The sequence below is a fragment of the Trachymyrmex cornetzi genome, unplaced genomic scaffold (genome assembly GCF_001594075.2).
Source record: "Trachymyrmex cornetzi isolate Tcor2-1 unplaced genomic scaffold, Tcor1.1 scaffold64, whole genome shotgun sequence".
In the NCBI taxonomy this organism is placed as follows: domain Eukaryota; kingdom Metazoa; phylum Arthropoda; class Insecta; order Hymenoptera; family Formicidae; genus Trachymyrmex; species Trachymyrmex cornetzi.
The window spans coordinates 199,444-218,677 of NW_017299959.1; the positions used below are offsets into that span (position 1 = coordinate 199,444).

General features: G+C 36.8%; 5 protein-coding genes and 1 non-coding gene across 11 annotated transcripts; 3 read left to right on the forward strand and 3 right to left on the reverse strand.

The window, feature by feature from the left end:
* The first annotated feature begins 1,183 nt into the window (after window positions 1–1,183).
* Window positions 1,184–9,538, forward strand: LOC108766909 (uncharacterized). 2 transcript variants are annotated; one of them, XM_018516464.1, is made up of 8 exons: window positions 1,184–1,289; window positions 3,639–3,912; window positions 4,106–4,276; window positions 4,673–5,758; window positions 6,323–7,108; window positions 7,382–7,538; window positions 8,040–8,397; window positions 9,033–9,538. In XM_018516464.1, the coding sequence occupies exons 2-8, from the start codon at window positions 3,640–3,642 to the stop codon at window positions 9,397–9,399; spliced, it is 3,198 nt and encodes a 1,065-aa protein (XP_018371966.1). In that variant the 5' UTR covers window positions 1,184–1,289; window position 3,639; the 3' UTR covers window positions 9,400–9,538. The 2 variants fall into 2 exon arrangements, with proteins under 2 accessions (XP_018371966.1, XP_018371967.1); XM_018516465.1 differs by having other exon boundaries at window positions 4,211–4,276.
* Window positions 9,539–10,750: 1,212 nt separating this feature from the next.
* Window positions 10,751–12,360, forward strand: mRpS34 (mitochondrial ribosomal protein S34). Its single transcript, XM_018516472.1, has 2 exons — window positions 10,751–11,388; window positions 11,752–12,360. The coding sequence occupies exons 1-2, from the start codon at window positions 11,203–11,205 to the stop codon at window positions 12,154–12,156; spliced, it is 591 nt and encodes a 196-aa protein (XP_018371974.1). The 5' UTR covers window positions 10,751–11,202; the 3' UTR covers window positions 12,157–12,360.
* A 23-nt stretch (window positions 12,361–12,383) lies between these two features.
* On the reverse strand, window positions 12,384–12,974 carry LOC108766913 (IQ domain-containing protein K). The gene is made up of 3 exons (XM_018516473.1): window positions 12,828–12,974; window positions 12,604–12,740; window positions 12,384–12,543 (listed from the first exon to the last, which is right to left on the reverse strand). Exons 1-3 carry the CDS (start codon window positions 12,936–12,938, stop codon window positions 12,402–12,404), a joined length of 390 nt encoding a protein of 129 aa, XP_018371975.1. The 5' UTR covers window positions 12,939–12,974; the 3' UTR covers window positions 12,384–12,401.
* Window positions 12,975–13,015: 41 nt separating this feature from the next.
* On the forward strand, window positions 13,016–15,083 carry LOC108766911 (titin). 2 transcript variants are annotated; one of them, XM_018516470.1, is made up of 4 exons: window positions 13,016–13,289; window positions 13,399–14,102; window positions 14,174–14,555; window positions 14,703–15,083. In XM_018516470.1, the coding sequence occupies exons 1-4, from the start codon at window positions 13,214–13,216 to the stop codon at window positions 14,933–14,935; spliced, it is 1,395 nt and encodes a 464-aa protein (XP_018371972.1). In that variant the 5' UTR covers window positions 13,016–13,213; the 3' UTR covers window positions 14,936–15,083. The 2 variants fall into 2 exon arrangements, with proteins under 2 accessions (XP_018371972.1, XP_018371973.1); XM_018516471.1 differs by having other exon boundaries at window positions 13,017–13,289; window positions 13,399–14,103; window positions 14,178–14,555.
* Window positions 15,084–15,116: 33 nt separating this feature from the next.
* LOC108766910 (uncharacterized) lies at window positions 15,117–18,979 on the reverse strand. 4 transcript variants are annotated; one of them, XM_018516467.1, is made up of 6 exons: window positions 18,713–18,979; window positions 17,640–18,042; window positions 16,877–17,391; window positions 16,307–16,603; window positions 16,026–16,207; window positions 15,117–15,634 (listed from the first exon to the last, which is right to left on the reverse strand). In XM_018516467.1, exons 2-6 carry the CDS (start codon window positions 17,769–17,771, stop codon window positions 15,135–15,137), a joined length of 1,626 nt encoding a protein of 541 aa, XP_018371969.1. In that variant the 5' UTR covers window positions 17,772–18,042; window positions 18,713–18,979; the 3' UTR covers window positions 15,117–15,134. The 4 variants fall into 4 exon arrangements, with proteins under 4 accessions (XP_018371969.1, XP_018371968.1, XP_018371971.1 ...); XM_018516466.1 differs by having other exon boundaries at window positions 18,702–18,979; XM_018516469.1 differs by lacking the exon at window positions 17,640–18,042 and having other exon boundaries at window positions 18,879–18,971.
* On the reverse strand, window positions 18,638–18,730 carry TRNAI-UAU (transfer RNA isoleucine (anticodon UAU)). Its single transcript is given in 2 exon segments — window positions 18,638–18,673; window positions 18,693–18,730. It is a non-coding gene; the product is annotated as a tRNA-Ile (tRNA).
* Window positions 18,980–19,234: the final 255 nt, after the last annotated feature.

Genomic DNA, 19,234 nt, shown 5'->3' on the forward strand with positions numbered 1-19,234 from the left:
AGATGGAAAGAAAGTAACGAAGTTAAGTTACAGTTACTGAAAAAAAGTAACTCTAACTGTAACTTCGTTACAAGTAACGAGTTACTTCCCATCCCTGGGTATAATTCATTCACCAAATATTCATTAAATAATAAACGACAACAGTTCTGCATTTGTATTCGTATATACATGTTCCAGTCTCTTACATAATACCAGCTCTACAAGAAAAACCCACTTGATGTTCTCCAGGAAGTGTGTGGCAAACCAATTATACGAAAGACCATGCGAGTTGACTTCTTCGTACCTGATGGCCTTTTACATTCGCGGCCGTCTCTTTGTTTTCGAAACAAATTTAAATTAATTTATGTAGGGAATATTAAAACTAGTATTGTTTTTTATATTTATACATTTCATTCTTCAATTAGAAGTTGCATAAAAGTGATCGGAAATATCTTCACTCGATTCTTGTTGTATATTTCGGTATTATAAATATTAAATGATTTTGAATACAATGAATCGTCACATGAAACATTCAAGTACGTATATTATTATAATTTGTATGATTTAACGTGACAGACTTTTCATTCAGAATTAATAGAAATTTTAATCATACAAATATTCCAAATGTTGAATTAAGATATATGCTTAGTAGAAATCATATTAAATATTTCATTGTGTGTTATTCTTTCACAATACAGGATTAATGGATTCAGCGTAAATTTCTCTCCAAGTCACAATGTAAATTTCAATCGTACCGCATGGAATTTATTGTATTTTTTGTATTTTTCCGATAAAATAAATATTCTAAATGCTATCGAGAGAACAGCAGGTATAATATAACATACAATTTCCGGTGCATATATATCCAATGTATCGTTTCTCAATGTGTGTAAATCGAAAAATAAAATGTTGATATAGTAAGAAGAGAAAAATGGCGGGAGATGCGACTTTTCGTATTCATGCGACGAAAAGATGAGTCTGACACATCCAAGGTACGCGTTACGTTGTTCGAATTACACTTTTTTCCGATTTGCTTTTTTACGATGTGCCAGAAGAAGCGTCACGAAGACGGATGTTCGCCCGTCGTCGATGACTCACGGATCTACCCCACCGGTGGTTCACGTGACGGGTCCAGCATCCCCGAAAGGGACGCCTTCTATATAAGATTCGTCGACGACTTCGGTAAAAGCACAGACCACGGCATCGTGCAGGGAGAAAGTTCCGATAGAGAGCGAGAGTCCGAGTATAAGACGCGGTAGCGGAGCGAGAAAAATAATTTATCGCTGGTGCATCTGAAGATAAACGGTCAGGTATGTTTTTAAATAATTAATGATTTTTTATAATTTATAAAAGAGTACTTTCTTTGTTGTTACAAGTTACAATGGTAATTTTATGTAAAAATTTTTTTTAAATGTATGGATGAAGATATAATTAACAATTACAAAAGTATCTATGCAATTTTAGAGAAAAACAAAGTTAAGATACAAATAATACAATTTCCATGTATCAACATTAATATTAATAATTTTCTTTATTAGCTACAAAATTAGAATTATAATTATTATTATAGAGGTAAAAGAGGATCGGGACGTATATAACGAGTGAAATAATTATACAGATAATTCTTCATAATAAATAGTGTTAAATAGTCATTTTCAAAGTAATGATGACGTGCTTTTAACTACAAACCAAATGAAAAAGATGTGGGATTTCATGTTTAATCATATTATAGATTGATAGACTTATTGTCTAATCCATTAGAGATCCTATTTTTTTCAGAGGGGTAAATATTTTTTTGCGTTCGTCGACAAAGAGTAATCACGGCAAGGAGTATTTTTATTGATTACCGATTGGCCGAAGCAATATAATATTTGCATACGTTTATCGTTATTTGTTTAATAATTGGAAAATTGAGATTTTTCCAATATATTTCTTATAAACATGCAGATATATGTATCATATAAAATACTTTATTGAAATTAGGAGTGAAACCTACGTGTGTCGCTCTATCGTAGAATATACGTGTATAAAAACTTTCTCCTCTTTAAATACCGCCTCCGTTTCGTCCTTATTCAGATTCGCGATTTGTCAAGCATAATATCCGACCCACTATTGTGATGCTAAAGACGAATTACTGTGCCGTGAATATTTAAGAGAAGCTACTTGGATCCTGATCAGTTTCTATTTGAATAACTAGTTTATATAATTTGTATAAAGCAGAAATAATGCATAGAACCTTTAAATGGCGTTTTACTTGGAAATTCAGGCATTTCTTGTGTTTTGTAAATTTTGTTTTTCTCATTTCCAAAAAAAAAAAACTGAAATAGAAGGAGAATGAATTCGATGATTTAATTTTAAATAATAAACATAGAGATGCTAAAAATTTAAATAGCCATAAAATTTTTAATAAGTCGAGTGATTTGGGACGACTTAATTGTTTTTCTATTGTCGACCTACTTCGAGATAATTGATTTAGTGTAAGAAGTTGTGGAGGATGATTAAGAGAATATAAAGCTGGTTACATTACTTGCAACTTGGACATCATAGAGGAAGCTACGATGCACAAATGTCATAGAATATCAACGTGAATTTGCGATTTAACGAGATGTTAAGGCAAGTGGAAAGTAAAATATTGAAATTATTTGTACGTATACGACACGTAACCACTTTCACTGTCGTAGGTGGTAAATAAAAGACGCGTCGTGACGTGTTATGTATACCTTTGCCAAATATAGTGATTCTAGTCTCTAAAGTCAGCGTATTAGTCACTTTAAAAATGCTCTATCACAAATGTTAGATTGCGTATGGAAATACTTTACTTAATTTGAAATTTAAATCACTCCGCCCCAGTGGACGTCACACCGCATTCGTTATGCAATTACTTTCCCCGTGTTGACGAAGCGATTTCGGAAGAAATAAAATAATATGAGATGTGCTCGGCGAGAGACATCACATTATACGAACCGGACAAACGACTTTCACCCAACTTCCTCTCGCTTTCGTTAGTCTCTCCTTAGTTTAATTACACGTCTGTATACGTTTTCATACAAGACAGCCTTAGCTGGTACCGTTACCTAAAACCGGTATTTATACGTGGATGAGTAACAATGTGGTGAGCAATAAAAACTTTGCTTTCTCGAGTAAACAAAGACATTGAAAATTTTTAAATTGTATAAATTACTACTGAAGGTCAAATAAATATGTATCTTTTTTTCCATCGATTTTGACCTAATTTCGATCCATGGTAGTCGTTCCACAATCGTTGCGAACAATAAACTGAATGGAGAAAGGTGAGATGCACTTTCACGTGGATCCGCGCTCGGTACTTACAGAGAAATTGTCAAGAGATACTCGAGAGATCGATTGAGAAGAAAATCAAGCGCTTCGCGTCAAGGATTAAATTAAAATAATGGAGAGAAAACAATAATCAAAAAATAATGAAAATAATTATATTAAATTAAATTATATATAATACGTAATATATTATAATATAATATTTGAAAAATTGAAAAATATGTGAGAAAAAATCAATTTTAATACTAGATCAAATATTTTTGATCAAAATTATAAATTATGATAAGATCAAAAGTTAAAGAAAATAATTTATTTATTGATCACAAAGACAGATATAAAGTTGATCTTTTTATCTTTTGTTGCAGGATGAGGACGAAATTCGTCCTGATAGCTTGCTTGGCAATAGCGAGAGAAGTATTTGGTACTCAAGTGTACGAGGAGACGAGTGACTCTTCGCAACAATGGCAGCCGTGGAACCAAGCCTCAAATGAAAAACAAGAAATGCGTGATCAGCGTGATTTCGTCACGTTCGACAACCCTAATACCTCACAACAGAAAGAGACGCAACAACCGCTGCTTTACAATGCGAATATTCAATCGAGTGGCAGTGGAGTGGCCAACGTCGTTGGTCAACAATCAGTAAGGATTTTATCGTTATTGCAAAATATTTGATTTGAGTTAAATGTTACAAAGCTAATTAAAGTCAGAAACATAAATTTTTGTAAATTTTTGTACAAAGTAAAGTATATATTTCATATTTAGAGTGTGTGATCACTTTAAAGAAATATAATAGTTAATAAATGTACGAATATGTTTATATATTCAATTACAGATTGATTCTGTGATCGATAATATTATCGTATCTAATCGGCAAGGTCGCAATCTTGAAGAATATAATGAAATTTATTCTGATCCTAAAATAAAAAATGCTCTGCAGCTCGACAATGATACGCTCGCACGTAGTTTCATCAAGGACAAGCTTTGCTCTCTCAGTTTGATCAGCGTAAGTACAGTTTTCTAAGTCGATTAAATTTTTTAATTACTAGAAATATAATTAGTATTTTAAATTTCTTTTCTGCTTTGAGAAATTTGAAAGTTATAAACGCTTAAGAACTACGCGCTTGTATGCGCGCGTGTATCGCTTTTATAAGTATTATTAATATGAGTATAATTAACGTTCCAAAACTTTCCTGTTTAATTCTCTGCAAACATCGTGTATATATATATATATATATATATATATATATATATATATATATAGAAAGTACCCTATTATGTCTCTTGTTGGAAGGCACCCATTAAAGTCTTGAGAATTCAAATATTATATTTTATATATTAAATTATGACTTTTACGAGATTCAAACCATATTTATAAAAGTGTATTAATTATTTTATACAGTGCGAGGAGGTGGAAGAACGACGACCTTACTATTCTCCACACCGCGATATTCATCCCCACGATGTTATCTATGCTCAACCGGTGACCATCAAGCCAGTAGGCCGTCCACTTCCAGCCATACCCGTAAAACGACCTTATGGTCCAGCGAAACCGATACCATTTCCTAATTTTGGTTCTTCGTTGGGACCCCATGTTTTTCCTGGACCCGGACCGACGTTCGGTAGACCTCCGCCTCCGTTTGTCGGGCCTTATCCTGGATACAAGAAACCCGGTCTGCCTCTCCCATTAGGGTCCAAACCCATATACGAACCCAGCGAGTCCGATTTCGAGGATAAATTTATCGATAAGAAGCAGGTGGTTCTCCATCAACCGACTGCCGCAGGTGTTCAGCAACACGTTCATCATCATTATCATCATGGAGATGCCGATGGCACCGTGGCGCACAATCCTGCCGTAGGCGCATCATCTCCTCCATTCGGTGGCATCGGCAATTATGGTTATGGAAACGGCGGTACTTATGGCAGCTTGATCAATGATTTCGAAGATTACAAGAAAACGTTTAACATCAAAACGCCCACGAGCAACAATGACAACCCGTCGGTCTCTTCCTCGTCCGTGAAAGGTTATGCCGATCGTTACCCCACTTACGTGAAACCAAACAGCAAACAGTTTACTCCCGGTGGACAATTTGTCTCCAGTCAGATCTTGGAGAATGGTGGTTCCCCCGGTGATTATTCGTTCAATAACGGTGCCGACAACAGTTTCGATTCCTCGTCGTACGACGATTGCATATGCGTACCATACGATCAATGCTTGATATCCAATCACGTAGGCCGTAAAGACGATCTCTACTTGGCGATCGATCCGCGCAATCTCGACAAGGGTATCGAGGCCGAAACTGACGAGGTAGTAATCACCGACGGAAACGGCACAATGACTGTCGTAAGGGTGCCCAAGGGAGCGAACGAGACCGAGCAGATCGTGCAAACGAAAAACGAGCAGACGGAGAAAACAGAAGTTACGAAGCGAAGCAGCAGGGATGTCAAGCACGTTACCAAGAAGGACGACGAGCAGGTGATACAAGAAGTAAGTTGACACAAACTGTTTCTCTTGCTTTTCTTGCGAGTTCCGAGCGGACGATGTGGCAATCGATGTATAAATTATCAAATTTCGACCGTTATTTAGATATTTTAGATCAGAGATTAAAATTTAGATTATAAATTAATCAAAATTATTCGCATCGGAAGCTCGACTCGTGTATTGATTAAATTAAATCGGACGTGTAAAATGTATGCTACTTGTAAGAAATATTTAGCGCCATTGTTCTGTAACACGTGTCGCTCAGTTTGACACTCTCAGTCAGTCTGTTTGTCCTAGACAACGCAATCACACAATTAAACATCCGTACTAGAAACGATAGATTAGATGCCGTCGTAATGGAGGACATCGTGTGATCTGGGTCAAATGAATTTTAATAAAACGCGAGAGCGAGTACGAGGAAAAGTGACGAGAAAGTTTTGACTTATAATCAACGTGTTAATTCTCCCGAAAAAAAAATAAAAAAATAAAAAAAACGGAATCGGGATGAAAAAGAGAGGAAAAGAAATAGACTTCGGTTCTACGTGAATTTGTTCGTCTCTCTCGTTGCAGAGACTGACGGTAGGAACCGGCAATCTGGACTCCTCGAAATTGAACGTGAAGCCGACTTGGGGCGTCAGTTTCGGCCTACCGCAAACCGGTGGTGTCGGTCCAATCGCGCCCCACCCTGGTTATCCCCTGGGAACCCCGGGGTATACCCCGGGCTACGGGCTGGTTGGCGGACAGGGCATAAATCTAGGTCCGGTCGCTGTGAATCCGCTCGTAGCGGTGCAGGTCACCAAAGACGAGTACGGCGAGAAGATCATCAAGCCTTACGTGAACCTTCATGTAACGCCCAATCCAGGACTTATTCACAAGCTAGGCCATCTCCTGGCTCACAAGAAATATGGACTATACGGCGGTCATTACGGTGGTCATTATGGCGGTCATTACGACGGACATTACGGCGTTTACGCTCCTCATTATCACATGCATCACGAGAGACCGATCTATCATTATCCGTCCAGACCGCCGTTCTATCCATCGCACAATATTCATCATCATGAACCGATCTATTACAAACCTCACAGCGGACAATACTATCCTTCCTACTTATATAAAGACGATAACGACGATTACGATGACTACGATTATTCGGATGATTATCAGGATAATTACTATAGAAACGCTCGTGCGAGAAACGCGTCAACGACGAAAGGTAGACAATTCTTGACAAAGGATTTATCGAAGGTTTCGCCGGAAGGACTGACCGGCAACGAACGACAGAAGAGCGGGAAGATTACCTTCTCAAACAGAAGGAGACGCGACACGACGGCGTTTAACGAAACGACATCGGAGGTAAGGATACGGTTGGTTGGTCTGCTCGCTCTGCTGAACAGACTTAACCGTTGTAATAACGAGGTTGTAGAGCCGCTGTAAAGCGGCTGAGGCCGTCAGCGGATGACTCAGGATGACGATCACGGTGATACCGACTCTGCGAACTTACGAAACGCGAGACTGTCAAACTGAGCAGCGGTGTATAGTACAGATAGAAGTCGAGAACACGATAAGTAGAACTCGTCGTAGGTATGTCGGGACGAAATCAATTGACCGATCCCTTTCTATTCGCAGAGACGATATGGACGTCCAGCTTGCAATTCTTATCACGTCTGCTGCCCAAGATCGCAGATAATAGGAGTGAAACACGGTCAATGCGGAGTTAGAAACGCACAGGGCATCAATGGCCGTATCAAGACCCCAATCTACGTCGACGGAGAATCTGAATTCGGTACGCGACTCCTAATACAATTTACTAAATGAATAGCATTTATAGAAAAGGATACTGTCAATTTGAATTAGACACGTTTTGGATAAATCCTCGCGCCTCTCTGGGAATATTAAGGTAGAAAACATAAAATATAAACATAACTCTCCTTCTTTTGTTGTAATTTCAAGAATAGCAAACATTTAACTGATATTATTGCTTATCGATCGCAAATTAATAAATGCGTATATGTATTTTAATAAAACGTTCCTGAATGTAGAGATCAATTATCATTATCGCGAATTTAATATTACTACTGCAATATTAAATTTTTCAAACATTAATTTTTAATATGCTTTAAATTTTAAATATTGATATATAATTTCATATGCATTTTCACTGCTTAACAATATGATATTATTTGAGATATTTTTCACACATATGCATTATAATTTTAATTATATAATATTTCATTACATAGCAATATTAAATAATTATTGCTATATTAAATCGTTCTTAATTTAGGTGAATACCCGTGGCACGTAGCTATTCTAAAGAAGATCACCACGGAAAGTGTCTACGTTTGCGGAGGTACTTTGATCTCGTCCCGACATATCATTACTGCTGCTCATTGCATCAAAACCCATGCCCCTCGTGATCTTCGCGCACGATTAGGCGAATGGGATGTGAATCACGATGTCGAGTTCTACCCCTACATCGAACGCGACGTCGTGAATGTCTTCGTGCACCCTGAGTACTACGCTGGCACTCTTGCCAATGACATCGCTATTCTGACGCTGGATCATGACGTCGATTTCTCAAAGAACCCTCACATTAGTCCAGCCTGTTTACCAAATAAATACGACGACTTTATTGGAACAAGGTGCGTACTCTCCATAATTTATAAAACGGAAGAGATTATGGTGAAAAAAATTATTTAAAAAATTTCTCATTAATGCGTGTAGCGAGAATTTCTTCTAAATTCAAGATTAATGAATTTCAATTCTTATAATTCTCATATATTGATATCAAGTATTTCCCCAGAGAAAAATAATTAATGTTAGTACAGCGACAAAAAATTTTGTAGATAAATACTTATAGCATGAAATAATTTGAGATACATATAATATACATATATACCTAAAACGTGTTTCTTGATAGAATATTTTATATCTTTAAGCCTATATGGCTATTACAATGCTATAATATTCTTAGTATAATTTCCAGAATTTAACAAGTTTTAAAGTTTAAAGCCTAATATTATTAAAAAACGTAGCAATAACATTAATTATCTCTTATTTTTTGTAAATCTTTAATATTGCCTCATATACGCGCGAGAAGAAGCAGCAGATGTTTAAGAAAAATTGATATAAATAACAAATTATATTCTATTATATTTTTAAAAAATCTCTGTTATTAAGAATCAAATAGGTAATCGTAAAACGAAAATCTTTTCGAACGAACTCTCGCTTCTAAACGCGGTGCGCTTTAATTGAAACTTAACGTAATGTATGGCAGGTGCTGGACCACCGGATGGGGCAAGGATGCTTTCGACGATCGCTCCAAGTATTCTAACTTGTTGAAAGAGGTAAACCTACCTGTCGTCAGCAACCATGTGTGTGAGCAGCAGATGAGGCAAACGCGGCTAGGACACAGCTTCACGCTTCATCCGGGCTTCATCTGCGCCGGCGGCGAGGAGGGCAAGGATGCCTGCAAGGGCGATGGCGGCGGTCCCATGGTCTGCGAGCGTCAGGGCCACTGGCAGTTGGCTGGCGTCGTCTCCTGGGGCATCGGTTGCGGCCAACGAAACGTGCCTGGCGTCTACACACGCGTCTCACACTATCTCGACTGGATTCACCAGATTGTCGGATCTGTGAATTACTGATAAGAGAAAATTCGAATCAAGTCGTATTTGACATAAAAAAAGACATGGCAAAGTTTCATTTCTTCAAAATTAGACAATCGTTTGGAAAAATCGGTGACGATGGTTCACAATATTTTAATTTCGTACATATATAGAGAAAGACATATTTATATATAATATATTTATATATTAAAACGGTTTATATTCTATCATATTTATTTACGTATGAGCGAATTTCACTTGGAAACGGCTGATTCAAAACGAAAAACTATTTATTTGATTATTGCTCGTTTTTGTGTCATCAATTAGTTTTTCTCTTTTTTTTGTTATTAAAAAATGTCTAATTTATTGTATATAGATCTCTAGGAATGTGTTCCACTTGGCGCTCACATAACACTCGCGAGTATTTGTCCTTCACTGCGTTCAGCAGAAAAAAATAGCTTTGCGACTCTTGTAAAAATCTTTAATATGATTAGTCTTGCCTCAATTTCTCACTGGATCTAGATGTGTCTAAATGAAAATAATTAGAACTTATATACATATTAAGAACTTTGCAACAGTTGCAAAGCATTTTCTGCTGAATGCGGCCCTTGTTTAACACTTGACAAGTATCAAATAATTCCAAGAGCGTTAGGAACATCAAGTGGAACGCAGTTCCTTGATCGCGCGCCAAAATCATGCGACCTCGGCGCCATTTGCGCACCGGCTAGCGATACACGGCACGCAATTCGCGAAGTCTGATTCGAGCGTTCGGATCGTCGAGTAATGCATTTTCTTTGCAACAGCTTATATATTATATTTATCAGTTTAATAAATAACTTACACACACATATACCTCTCTCTGTACTCCATGACCGTTTCTCTGCCCCGACGCCGCATAATTATGAGGTCTATTCGCGTTGCTCGCACTTTTTGCACTCGGCATCTTCGCTTTTTCTCTTTTCAAAGCCAAATATATATCTTTCTCATTTTAAGTGCAAAAATATCTGGGGATTTCGTGCAATGTGAACAGACCTATGATCAGTCGAGAAGTGTGAGAATCGCTTGGAATTTGCGCGCGATCTGCAATCGAATTTTTGTTGTAAGAACAAATATTTGAATATATATCAGACGAAAAGAGAAAACGATGACAATAGCGATTTAAACGCGACAGGCGATATATCTCGACATTTTCTTAAAGATACTTTCCTGAGAGAAAGAAAATTTCGTTCGAGTAAAGTCGCGATCGGCTAATTTCCGCCATTTTGCAACGGTTTTCGAAGAATTGCGCTTCAAGCGAATTTCGGATATTTTCGAACACGAGAGGATGTGTAGATCTATTTACATCTTTATAGGATACCTGAAAGATCAGGATGCCTTTCGGATGTCTTTCTTGATACTTTTCGAACATTTTATCATTGGAAAAGCCATCAGCTCACCTCTCATAATCGGTATTACGCGCATTGCTCGCGATATCGTCGCATTAAATTTGAACCGGCGAGATCGTCACTCCGAACTGCGCCGACCGCGTCCGAAAACGCCCGAAAACAATTTCGATACTTGTGCCGCCATCTACCATCTTCCATCAGAATTAAAAAGTATCCACTCTATAACCTCTCTTGCAACTTGCAATCGTAATCTCAAAACACTGTTCATCGTTATACGAAATACGCATAGTTTTCATAAAGTAGACGTTGATCTCGATGTCACGTCTCACAGATAATCGAGGACGACATTAAGAAAGAATCGGGACAGCAACTCGGTACACAGAATTAATCAGCAGGAGGAAAATTTGTAGAGTCAGAACAGTGAATCCAGCAGTCGTTTACCGGTCAACTATACACAATGCCTATAAAGTTCATCGGTCGCACGACGGATTTCAAGGGAAAGCCCTTATGGGAAATCGTGGCAAACCTGAAGAACTTTGGCGTTGGCAGACTCGTGATAAGGAATCGCTTTCAGAGGTATCCCGAACCTTGTTACATGAAAATACTGAAGGTCGCTGGGATGCCCTTACCCGACCGACCCTATGTAAGTGCTGAAAATGATGGTTGATCTTTCCAGCAAGAGAGACAATGTAACAGTAATCATTTCATTTTTATTTAATATGGCAATCAATAAAATTTGACAATAAAAAATATAATGATTTATTGTGTCACATTAAGTCTGTTTTTTATCAAAGAACTCTCTGAACTGGTACACATAGTACATGTAAGTTGGACTGAATCAAATTATAATATATTTCTTTTACTTCAATTTATATGCACCAGTTTGGAGAGTACTTCGATAAGGAACAGACTTCTCGCGTCATCTGTATCTCTTACTGGAAAGCATGCAATATACTAGATAATTCTAATTTGTGTTGCATCTTCTAACGTAGTTGCATTGCTTCAGACCAACCGCAAAGTTATGGTGTTAGTTGAGAAAGTCTTTCGTGGCAACAAAAGCTCGAAACCAATACAACTGGACAGCTCGACTTACAAGGCAGATTACATGCTGATTCCTAAGGATCAGGAGCATATATTTCTTAATAACACAAAGGTAGTGGAGAAGAGAATCCTACCCAAGACAACGAACCTTCCACCATTATTCTCACAGTTGATAATAAATCAGATGAAGGCAAAAGGCATCGAGGTGTCCGCAGAACCAAAATTAAATCTTCGGTATAATCTCACAGCAACAGATCTTAAGAATTACAGAACAGCTGAGGAAGGTGAAACCCCAACGGTGAAACTGAACTTTAAGGTGGACGAGTCTAGTCCATTTTTCCCAAAGCCAGAAGAGACAGCAGCCCCGTGAGGTTTTACATTTAATGTTAATATATATAGTTGTTAAGAATAAATATTTTATAAATTATTTCTGAAGAGAGAAGCAATAAATTACTTTAGGGAGAAACGTAAAAAGAAAACAATCCGATTCTCAAAGTTTCATTTCATTGGATGTATAATTAAATTCGGGAGCGTCCATTTTTTCTGCACGAATGATCTACAATTTATGCAAGAACCATTATTTATTTTTCAATTATTTATTTTTCAATTCCTTAGCTATACCAATACCTTCCAAAACTGACGCATCTCCTGAACATCCGTTTTTTTTCTTACAAGCCAACCACGAACATATCTCTGTATATGTAAAGCGGCCTCCTCTTTAGTCCACAACCACGATTTTGGATAAATTGGCCTGGGACTAAAAAAAGGTGTAAAATAAAATATAATTTTTAAAACCCGGGATATGTTTTCTTCTTACTGCAACTTTAGCCATAGCTTGAATTGTGGTATGTTAAATACGCCTTGCCAAGTGCACAATCTACTCGGATGTCGCGAGTTTCGATTCCAAAGAATCTCGGCAAGATAATCCAATCCATTGAAGGAGCATTTATGTGTCTATAAAGTATAGTAATTTTTTTTTCAAGATATTGTTTGTATTTATTGATTCTAAAAATACACGCGATATCTGATGCAACATTATACTTCTAATGCATTTCGACGATCAGCTTCAAGTAACATTTCCTCCATTGCATTTAATAAAATCGGAAATATATTTTTATTTAAGTAATCCGGGACACTTTCAGATGAATTCATCGTTTGCACGTTAAGCGTTCTACGAGTTTATCAAGCGAATACAGATACGAATCGACGTAAAATGTAAATTATTGCGAACTTTAGATAACTTAGATATAGATGAAATTGGCATGTCAACCTCAACAAAAGATGAAAGCAGGATATTAACAATGTTAAATATAGATAATAAAAGTTGTTTAGAGATCACATTTCGCTATTTTTGCGAAATTGTGAAATAATGAATGTGTCTTATATATAAATATGTAATCTACGGAAGCGCGAAATATACATTCTAAATGTCCTGTAATAACTCTATAAAAAACCGATGTCCCGTAACTTGTCCCAAAGTCAGGGAACAGCTCCGTATCGCAAGTATGTCTCTTTATAAGACGTCTTTGAACGCATTATTAATAAATGTTGATATTTTAAAAACGCATAATTAATACGTTTTGCGTAAACGTTTCTATCTTCACAAAATAAGTCGAGGAATTACCTAATGTGACGGACGGGATTTTTCCGCGGAAGAGGAATGATGTGGAACCGCGACTTCCGTCGGATATTAATTCGAGAGCTATACGAGATAAACCAAAACATGTAATCGAGACAGCACATGTACCCATCAATGATGTACGATCTGAAGAGTTAAAGGACATCAAAGCAAAACTAGTGGTTTTCCCGGAGTTTCCGATCGTTACAGAACCAACTGTTATCCCAACAGAAAAGGGAGTTAATGATACTGAAGAAAAAATTGATTTGGAAAAAGAGGAATCAATCAAAAAACCTACAATCATTCCAGAAGAAACTGTCATTCCAATAAAAGAAGAGATAGATCGTTATAAAGAGAAAATTGATCTTGTTGAAGAAATTATCCAGAAAGAAATTATTATTCCGACAGAAGAAATAGATCGCGATGAAAAAAAAATCAATTTGATTACAGAAGAAGAAAAAATAGACCAAAAACCTGTGATTGTTCAAAAGAAAACTGTCAGTCCGATAGAAAGGATAGCAGATCGTAATGATGAAAAAATTGATTTCGTTGAAGAGAAAGACTTAATCGTGGAAGGAATCGCAGAAGAACCTACAAAGAAAGTTCCAATTGAGAAACCTGAGATTATCAAAAACGAAATTGAACAGGCGCCAGGACCAAAAATTGAATTGGAACCGTCGCGGGAATTAGAAGAGCACTGTAATTAAGAATAATTATTGAAATATGACTTGCAGAGAAATTTGACTGATGGTAACTTTGAATGATAATTTTAGTGCCAGAGGAGCCCATGGAATATGACGAAGAAGAAGAGGGCAAAACTGACTATGAGCAATATATCGACGAGGAATTGCAGGAGTTTCTACCCGCCGTAATAGCGAGGGAAATTCCAGAGGAGCCGAGGGCGGTGCGTACTGAAATTTCCAGGAATGCGGCCACCTTGTATGAGAAAATCGATCGCGAAAGACCTGTCAGACCACCGAGGGAACGAGAAGCAGTGACCGCAATGCCTGAAGAACGACCGATTAGAGAAGAAGTATCTGTGAAACGAGCTCCCGAGAACTCGAGGCTAGCAGAGCAGATTGTCTCGCGTAAACCTGCAGTCGTAGAAGATGCTTGCGAGGAGACATGTCCTTTAGTAAAAGAGCAGAAAGGCAAGCAATTTGCTTATCTTCAGGAAAAAAACTCGATACTTGTCTTCCGTATTGTATTGATCTTCTTTTCTGGAGATATTTATATATATTTCCCATATATATATATCAGTTTATGTTTCTGCAAATCGAGATTCGTTTGTATTGCAGAACGCATTATGCGCAAATTGAAGATGCGGCAGCGAGTCGTAGATCATTATTATCTGACGAAAGGTTTCAGCTACTTCGAGGACGTATGCACGTGCTCTCTGGCTTGTATGGTGTATACTTTGAGCAGGGATCCGTTTGTGAAGAGTATATTCGCGTCTTTCGCATTGTTTGCAGTTGGATTGAAGCTGTGCTCCGAGCTGGATGCGTGGGAGATGCCGAATCGCGTTTCATAAGACCAAAATATCGATAATGGCCAACACGTAATCTTCACCTAAGCCTCTTATAGAACCGCGACAATTTACATTTAGATTAACGAGACACCATTAACCGAATGTGTACAATAACTCGTTTATTCAATATACACCTATATACAGTTTGAAATTTTATATATAATCATAGAGATTTATAAGTAAATTAAGTATTTAAGATTATTTAGGATTTTGCTATCCTTTGACGAAGTGAGGTTCTGATGATCCATAACAATGCGATTAACACGAGAAACGTAGTCGCTGATAACAGAATTGCTAAATAATAATTTTGTAAAGCGCGTGTTTCATATTTTGGAAGAATCACTCGCAGAACAATGTCATCCTGCCACTCGACAGTATTGTTTCGATCCAAGACACTTCTGGCACGTCTAATGTGACTGCCGGGACAGTTCAGAATACAGTCCATAGATTCTACGCATGCCATGGCCTTCACAGTGAGGAAAATCTCGTCGGTCTCTTTCATGCCCTCAAACATGAACGCCTGGAAAATTAGGTAGCTCTCTAACGGTGACATTGCATATTGCTCGCGAGGACAAATCTCGTGCACGTCTGGATTTAAGCAACCGTCCTTGTCGAGGATCAACAGACTGTTAACGATCTTCTGCCGCTGTCGCTCCTTTATGTAATGCATTGTCACTTGGCCGATTTTTGAGTGTCGCCAGTCTTTGAACAGAAAGGATAAAAAATGAAAATTTAAATAATTAAGATTGCCTAGATAATTAATGTTCATTGTTTAAATCTATTCTCATATTTAATTAGTATAATTATAAATAATTATATAGTTAACACGATCTTAATTATATAATCTTAATTTGCGATCTTAATTATATAATTAATCAACTTTTGCTTGAGATTAATTTTATGTCAATTTAATAGGATTGTGTGACTGATTTCTCTTTATACGTATCTCTTGTATGTCTTACTCTTTGTGAGGTGAAATTATCGATTTAGCGAATCGTATGTTACATGAAGTAATGTCGATGTCCCAGGTACGCCATTCGTCTTACTAAAGAAATAAAAATGTACTGTCACCGTTCAGTACTAAAGCGCTTACTGTCGTTGCCGTTGACTAATACGCGTAACAAAATCTCTTCGCCTAAGACGACCGTGCCGCCCGATTGTATTTTCGTGTCGAAAATGTTTTTTGAGCCGTAAGTCTTCCTGAATAATCCAACGTCAATATTCAGAGCATTTTCAGCACCGCCGTTTAGCACGCCTGGTATGTTCCTCGCTTTCCTATGGGGGATACATAATGTATCTGAATAATTCGTTTTCCTTGCCAGACGGATGTTTATTTTTGCTACTTTTTGTCAGAAGACAAATGACGCGTCTTACGCTTCTAAAGTCTTCACGCTGATCTGCCTCGTATGATATGCGATTCTGTTCTGGGTCTTACATCGCAACGTCACCCTGTGGTCGTCCTTCAGTCGTAGACCGGAGATCACGGGGAATCTCAGATCGAGGCAGTATGATTGGTTGTCATCCGTTGAACAATCAACAACCCCGCAATTCCAGACTTGGTCTTTCTCAAAACTAATGCGATAAGAGTCCCTGACTGCTATTGCCCGACAAGCATCACCCATCATGTTATCTATCACCGGTGGAACTGAATTCTTCACTTTGATGGATGCTCTATGATTATGGATTGTGTGATATGTGCGTGAAATTATTATACGTATGTATACATATTGATTATCAAATTCAAAATATCCATCTCATTAAAATTAATTTAATTTAGTTATATATTAAATTTAATTATCAAAATTAAAATTAAATGTATGTGATCGATAGAATTGTTTAGTCTGCTTAGTGTAAAAATGTTTATTTAAGATTTGAAAAATGTGGCAAAGATTAACTTATAAATGCAGTAAAAAAAAAAGTTAAAATCCTCTTGAATTTCATTACCTGAAGAACAATTCGTCTCTCGTGTTCTGACAGGACATCTCCTCAACGCTAACGCGGTTTACGAAGGATGGTGATGTTTCACCGAAAGGAGGAGGAGGAGGAGGAGGAGTCTGCGTTGTGGTCTGTTGAGAGTGTTTGCCTTGTTGGAAAGTAGGTCGACGATGATGCAAAGGTATTCGCAACCCGTCGCTCCCCGGATACCTCGTGTCGTACGGATCCTTGCGCGTGGGGATTCGCAAGGAATCCCGTTCAGGAAGATGATACAACACGTTGGGATAGTTTCTGGTCTCGTCCGTTACCGCGACCGCTACGTTCCGAGCTCTGTTATCGATCACTTCCGGCAGGGAGAAATCCGGAATCGAAGTTGGAGGTAAATAACTGTTGTCGTGAAGTATCGCTACCTTCGAAATATTGTGTCTGCGATGGAAATTCACAAAGATCGCGTCTCGAGATTCAAATCCGTTTGCAAGGCTTTCTGAGGATATCATGCTGATGAAGAGGAACCACCGATATATCTGCAACGATCGCCCATTAATTTGATAAATTATTAGTTTGATAAATTAGTTTGATAATTATAATATAATGAATTAAGCATAAAAATAGTTTAGCTTAAGTCTCCTTTTGAATGTAATTTAAAGTTTTTATATTTTCGAAAAACTTAAAATTCTCTTTTAGGATTGAAAATTAGACAATTCGATATTTTCAAGATTCACCTGCGTTGAGCACATTTTGTATTGTGAATGATAATATAGTTGAGACATACAGAATAACAGGGTGCGACTGACGATCGGCGAAGCTGTGGGTAGGCTTTTAAAGCGCTTTTAAAGCGCACACCTTTACAAAACCGGATCCCGGTGGTCATTGTTCCGCTCGGCGAACAAACATCGGTGAACATCGACCACCAGACGATTTAATAGGTACCGCATTTCGTGATTTGGTTGACGATTAGGTACTTAGCATAAAACATCATCCTCGATTTTAACGCGACTGCCATTAATAATGATAACGGCAGGATCTGTCGTCGTCACTCTCACACTGTTCATTATATCTCGATCAATTTAGGTCAGAAGGTCTCTTTGTGACTCGCATACAGTCGCATATCCATTTGCAGATTTCTAAGTTGACATCTCTGATATTGCGCACTTTATATTCTGCTTAATGTTTTTCTAAAATCGTTAAGTGTTATATCTTACATTGATAATAATGAAATATATATGCATACCATTTAAATATATGTATATATCTCTTTAACTCGATAAGATATATATATATATATATATGTACCCTACGTAAAATTTAATACAATATTGTATTAAATTTATTATGTACTTACATAATATACATATATTTTAATGTATGTATATTATTTAGTATCCTACATTTATTTTATATCTCAAAATCATCGAAAATCTTGTAATGAATTCTTGAAGGTATAATTTTTGAATAATTTTCATTGTGGAAATATTTCATACATTATTATTAATTATTTAGAAACATTTGATATATTAATATAAATTTTGCCGCATTTAATGTTTAATACTAAAATAATATTTAACACTAAAATTAATATTCGATTACATTATAAATTATACACAGTATAATTTATTACGTCGTAACAAATTATGCTCATTATGTGTTGAAATTATTGTACAGTTTAATGTTGATTATTGTTTAATAATTAATATAATTGATAGAGGTAATAATAAGCGCGAGAAATTATGGAACTATCAAATTGATTCGCATATTGACGAAAAAAAAAAATGCTCCAGGTGAGGCTCGAACTCACAACCCCGGCATCGCTCACGAGAAACTGCTCTATAAGTACCGTGCGCTAACCAATTGCGCCACTGGAGCTGTTGAAATTGGTCGTCGTAAACCGGACTCTTCAGCGATAGTATCGCTAATACCGAAAGCTTTTTGTTCTTATTTAATATATTATTAATTTGCGCATCGTAAATAATTTCAACATTTTTACAAAAATCGAGTTGAACTAGAAACGAACTTTAAATTTCTCGAATAGTCGCCAAGTGTCCAACATACTCATTCATGTATTCATGCATTGTATTTATTTATTTTATTACACGCTCGATTTCTTTTATTAAATTCGCAAGGAAATTGATGACGTTTATTTGACAATTCATGGCTAATTGTAAAATTTTATCGTTACTTGATTTTCAACTGAATCTGCACTTTTCTTTAAAAACGCAATAGGTACATTTAGGAAGAGAGAGACGCAGGTATAAAATTTGTAAAAAATACTAAACAAATGAAATTAAAGAATATATTTTTGTTTATTAGTCGAATAATCCTCGAGCCTACAAAGTTAACGACAGATGAATGACAGAATCAAAATGAAAT

Coding starts and splice junctions, on each gene's coding strand:
- LOC108766909 (XM_018516464.1), top strand. CDS start 3,640: ATGAGGACGAAATTCGTCCTGATAGCTTGCTTGGCAATAGCGAGAGAA. Junction 7,109..7,381: donor TTAACGAAACGACATCGGAG/GTAAGGATACGG, acceptor TTCTATTCGCAG/AGACGATATGGACGTCCAGC. Junction 8,398..9,032: donor GACGACTTTATTGGAACAAG/GTGCGTACTCTC, acceptor AATGTATGGCAG/GTGCTGGACCACCGGATGGG.
- mRpS34 (XM_018516472.1), top strand. CDS start 11,203: ATGCCTATAAAGTTCATCGGTCGCACGACGGATTTCAAGGGAAAGCCC. Junction 11,389..11,751: donor CCTTACCCGACCGACCCTAT/GTAAGTGCTGAA, acceptor GCATTGCTTCAG/ACCAACCGCAAAGTTATGGT.
- LOC108766913 (XM_018516473.1), bottom strand. CDS start 12,938: ATGAATTCATCTGAAAGTGTCCCGGATTACTTAAATAAAAATATATTT. Junction 12,741..12,827: donor ATCGTCGAAATGCATTAGAA/GTATAATGTTGC, acceptor TATACTTTATAG/ACACATAAATGCTCCTTCAA. Junction 12,544..12,603: donor AAGCTATGGCTAAAGTTGCA/GTAAGAAGAAAA, acceptor ACCTTTTTTTAG/TCCCAGGCCAATTTATCCAA.
- LOC108766911 (XM_018516470.1), top strand. CDS start 13,214: ATGTCCTGTAATAACTCTATAAAAAACCGATGTCCCGTAACTTGTCCC. Junction 13,290..13,398: donor GGAACAGCTCCGTATCGCAA/GTATGTCTCTTT, acceptor TCACAAAATAAG/TCGAGGAATTACCTAATGTG. Junction 14,103..14,173: donor CGCGGGAATTAGAAGAGCAC/TGTAATTAAGAA, acceptor TGAATGATAATT/TTAGTGCCAGAGGAGCCCAT.
- LOC108766910 (XM_018516467.1), bottom strand. CDS start 17,771: ATGTTCACCGATGTTTGTTCGCCGAGCGGAACAATGACCACCGGGATC. Junction 17,392..17,639: donor CAGTCGCACCCTGTTATTCT/GTATGTCTCAAC, acceptor CGATCGTTGCAG/ATATATCGGTGGTTCCTCTT. Junction 16,604..16,876: donor AGAGACGAATTGTTCTTCAG/GTAATGAAATTC, acceptor CCATAATCATAG/AGCATCCATCAAAGTGAAGA.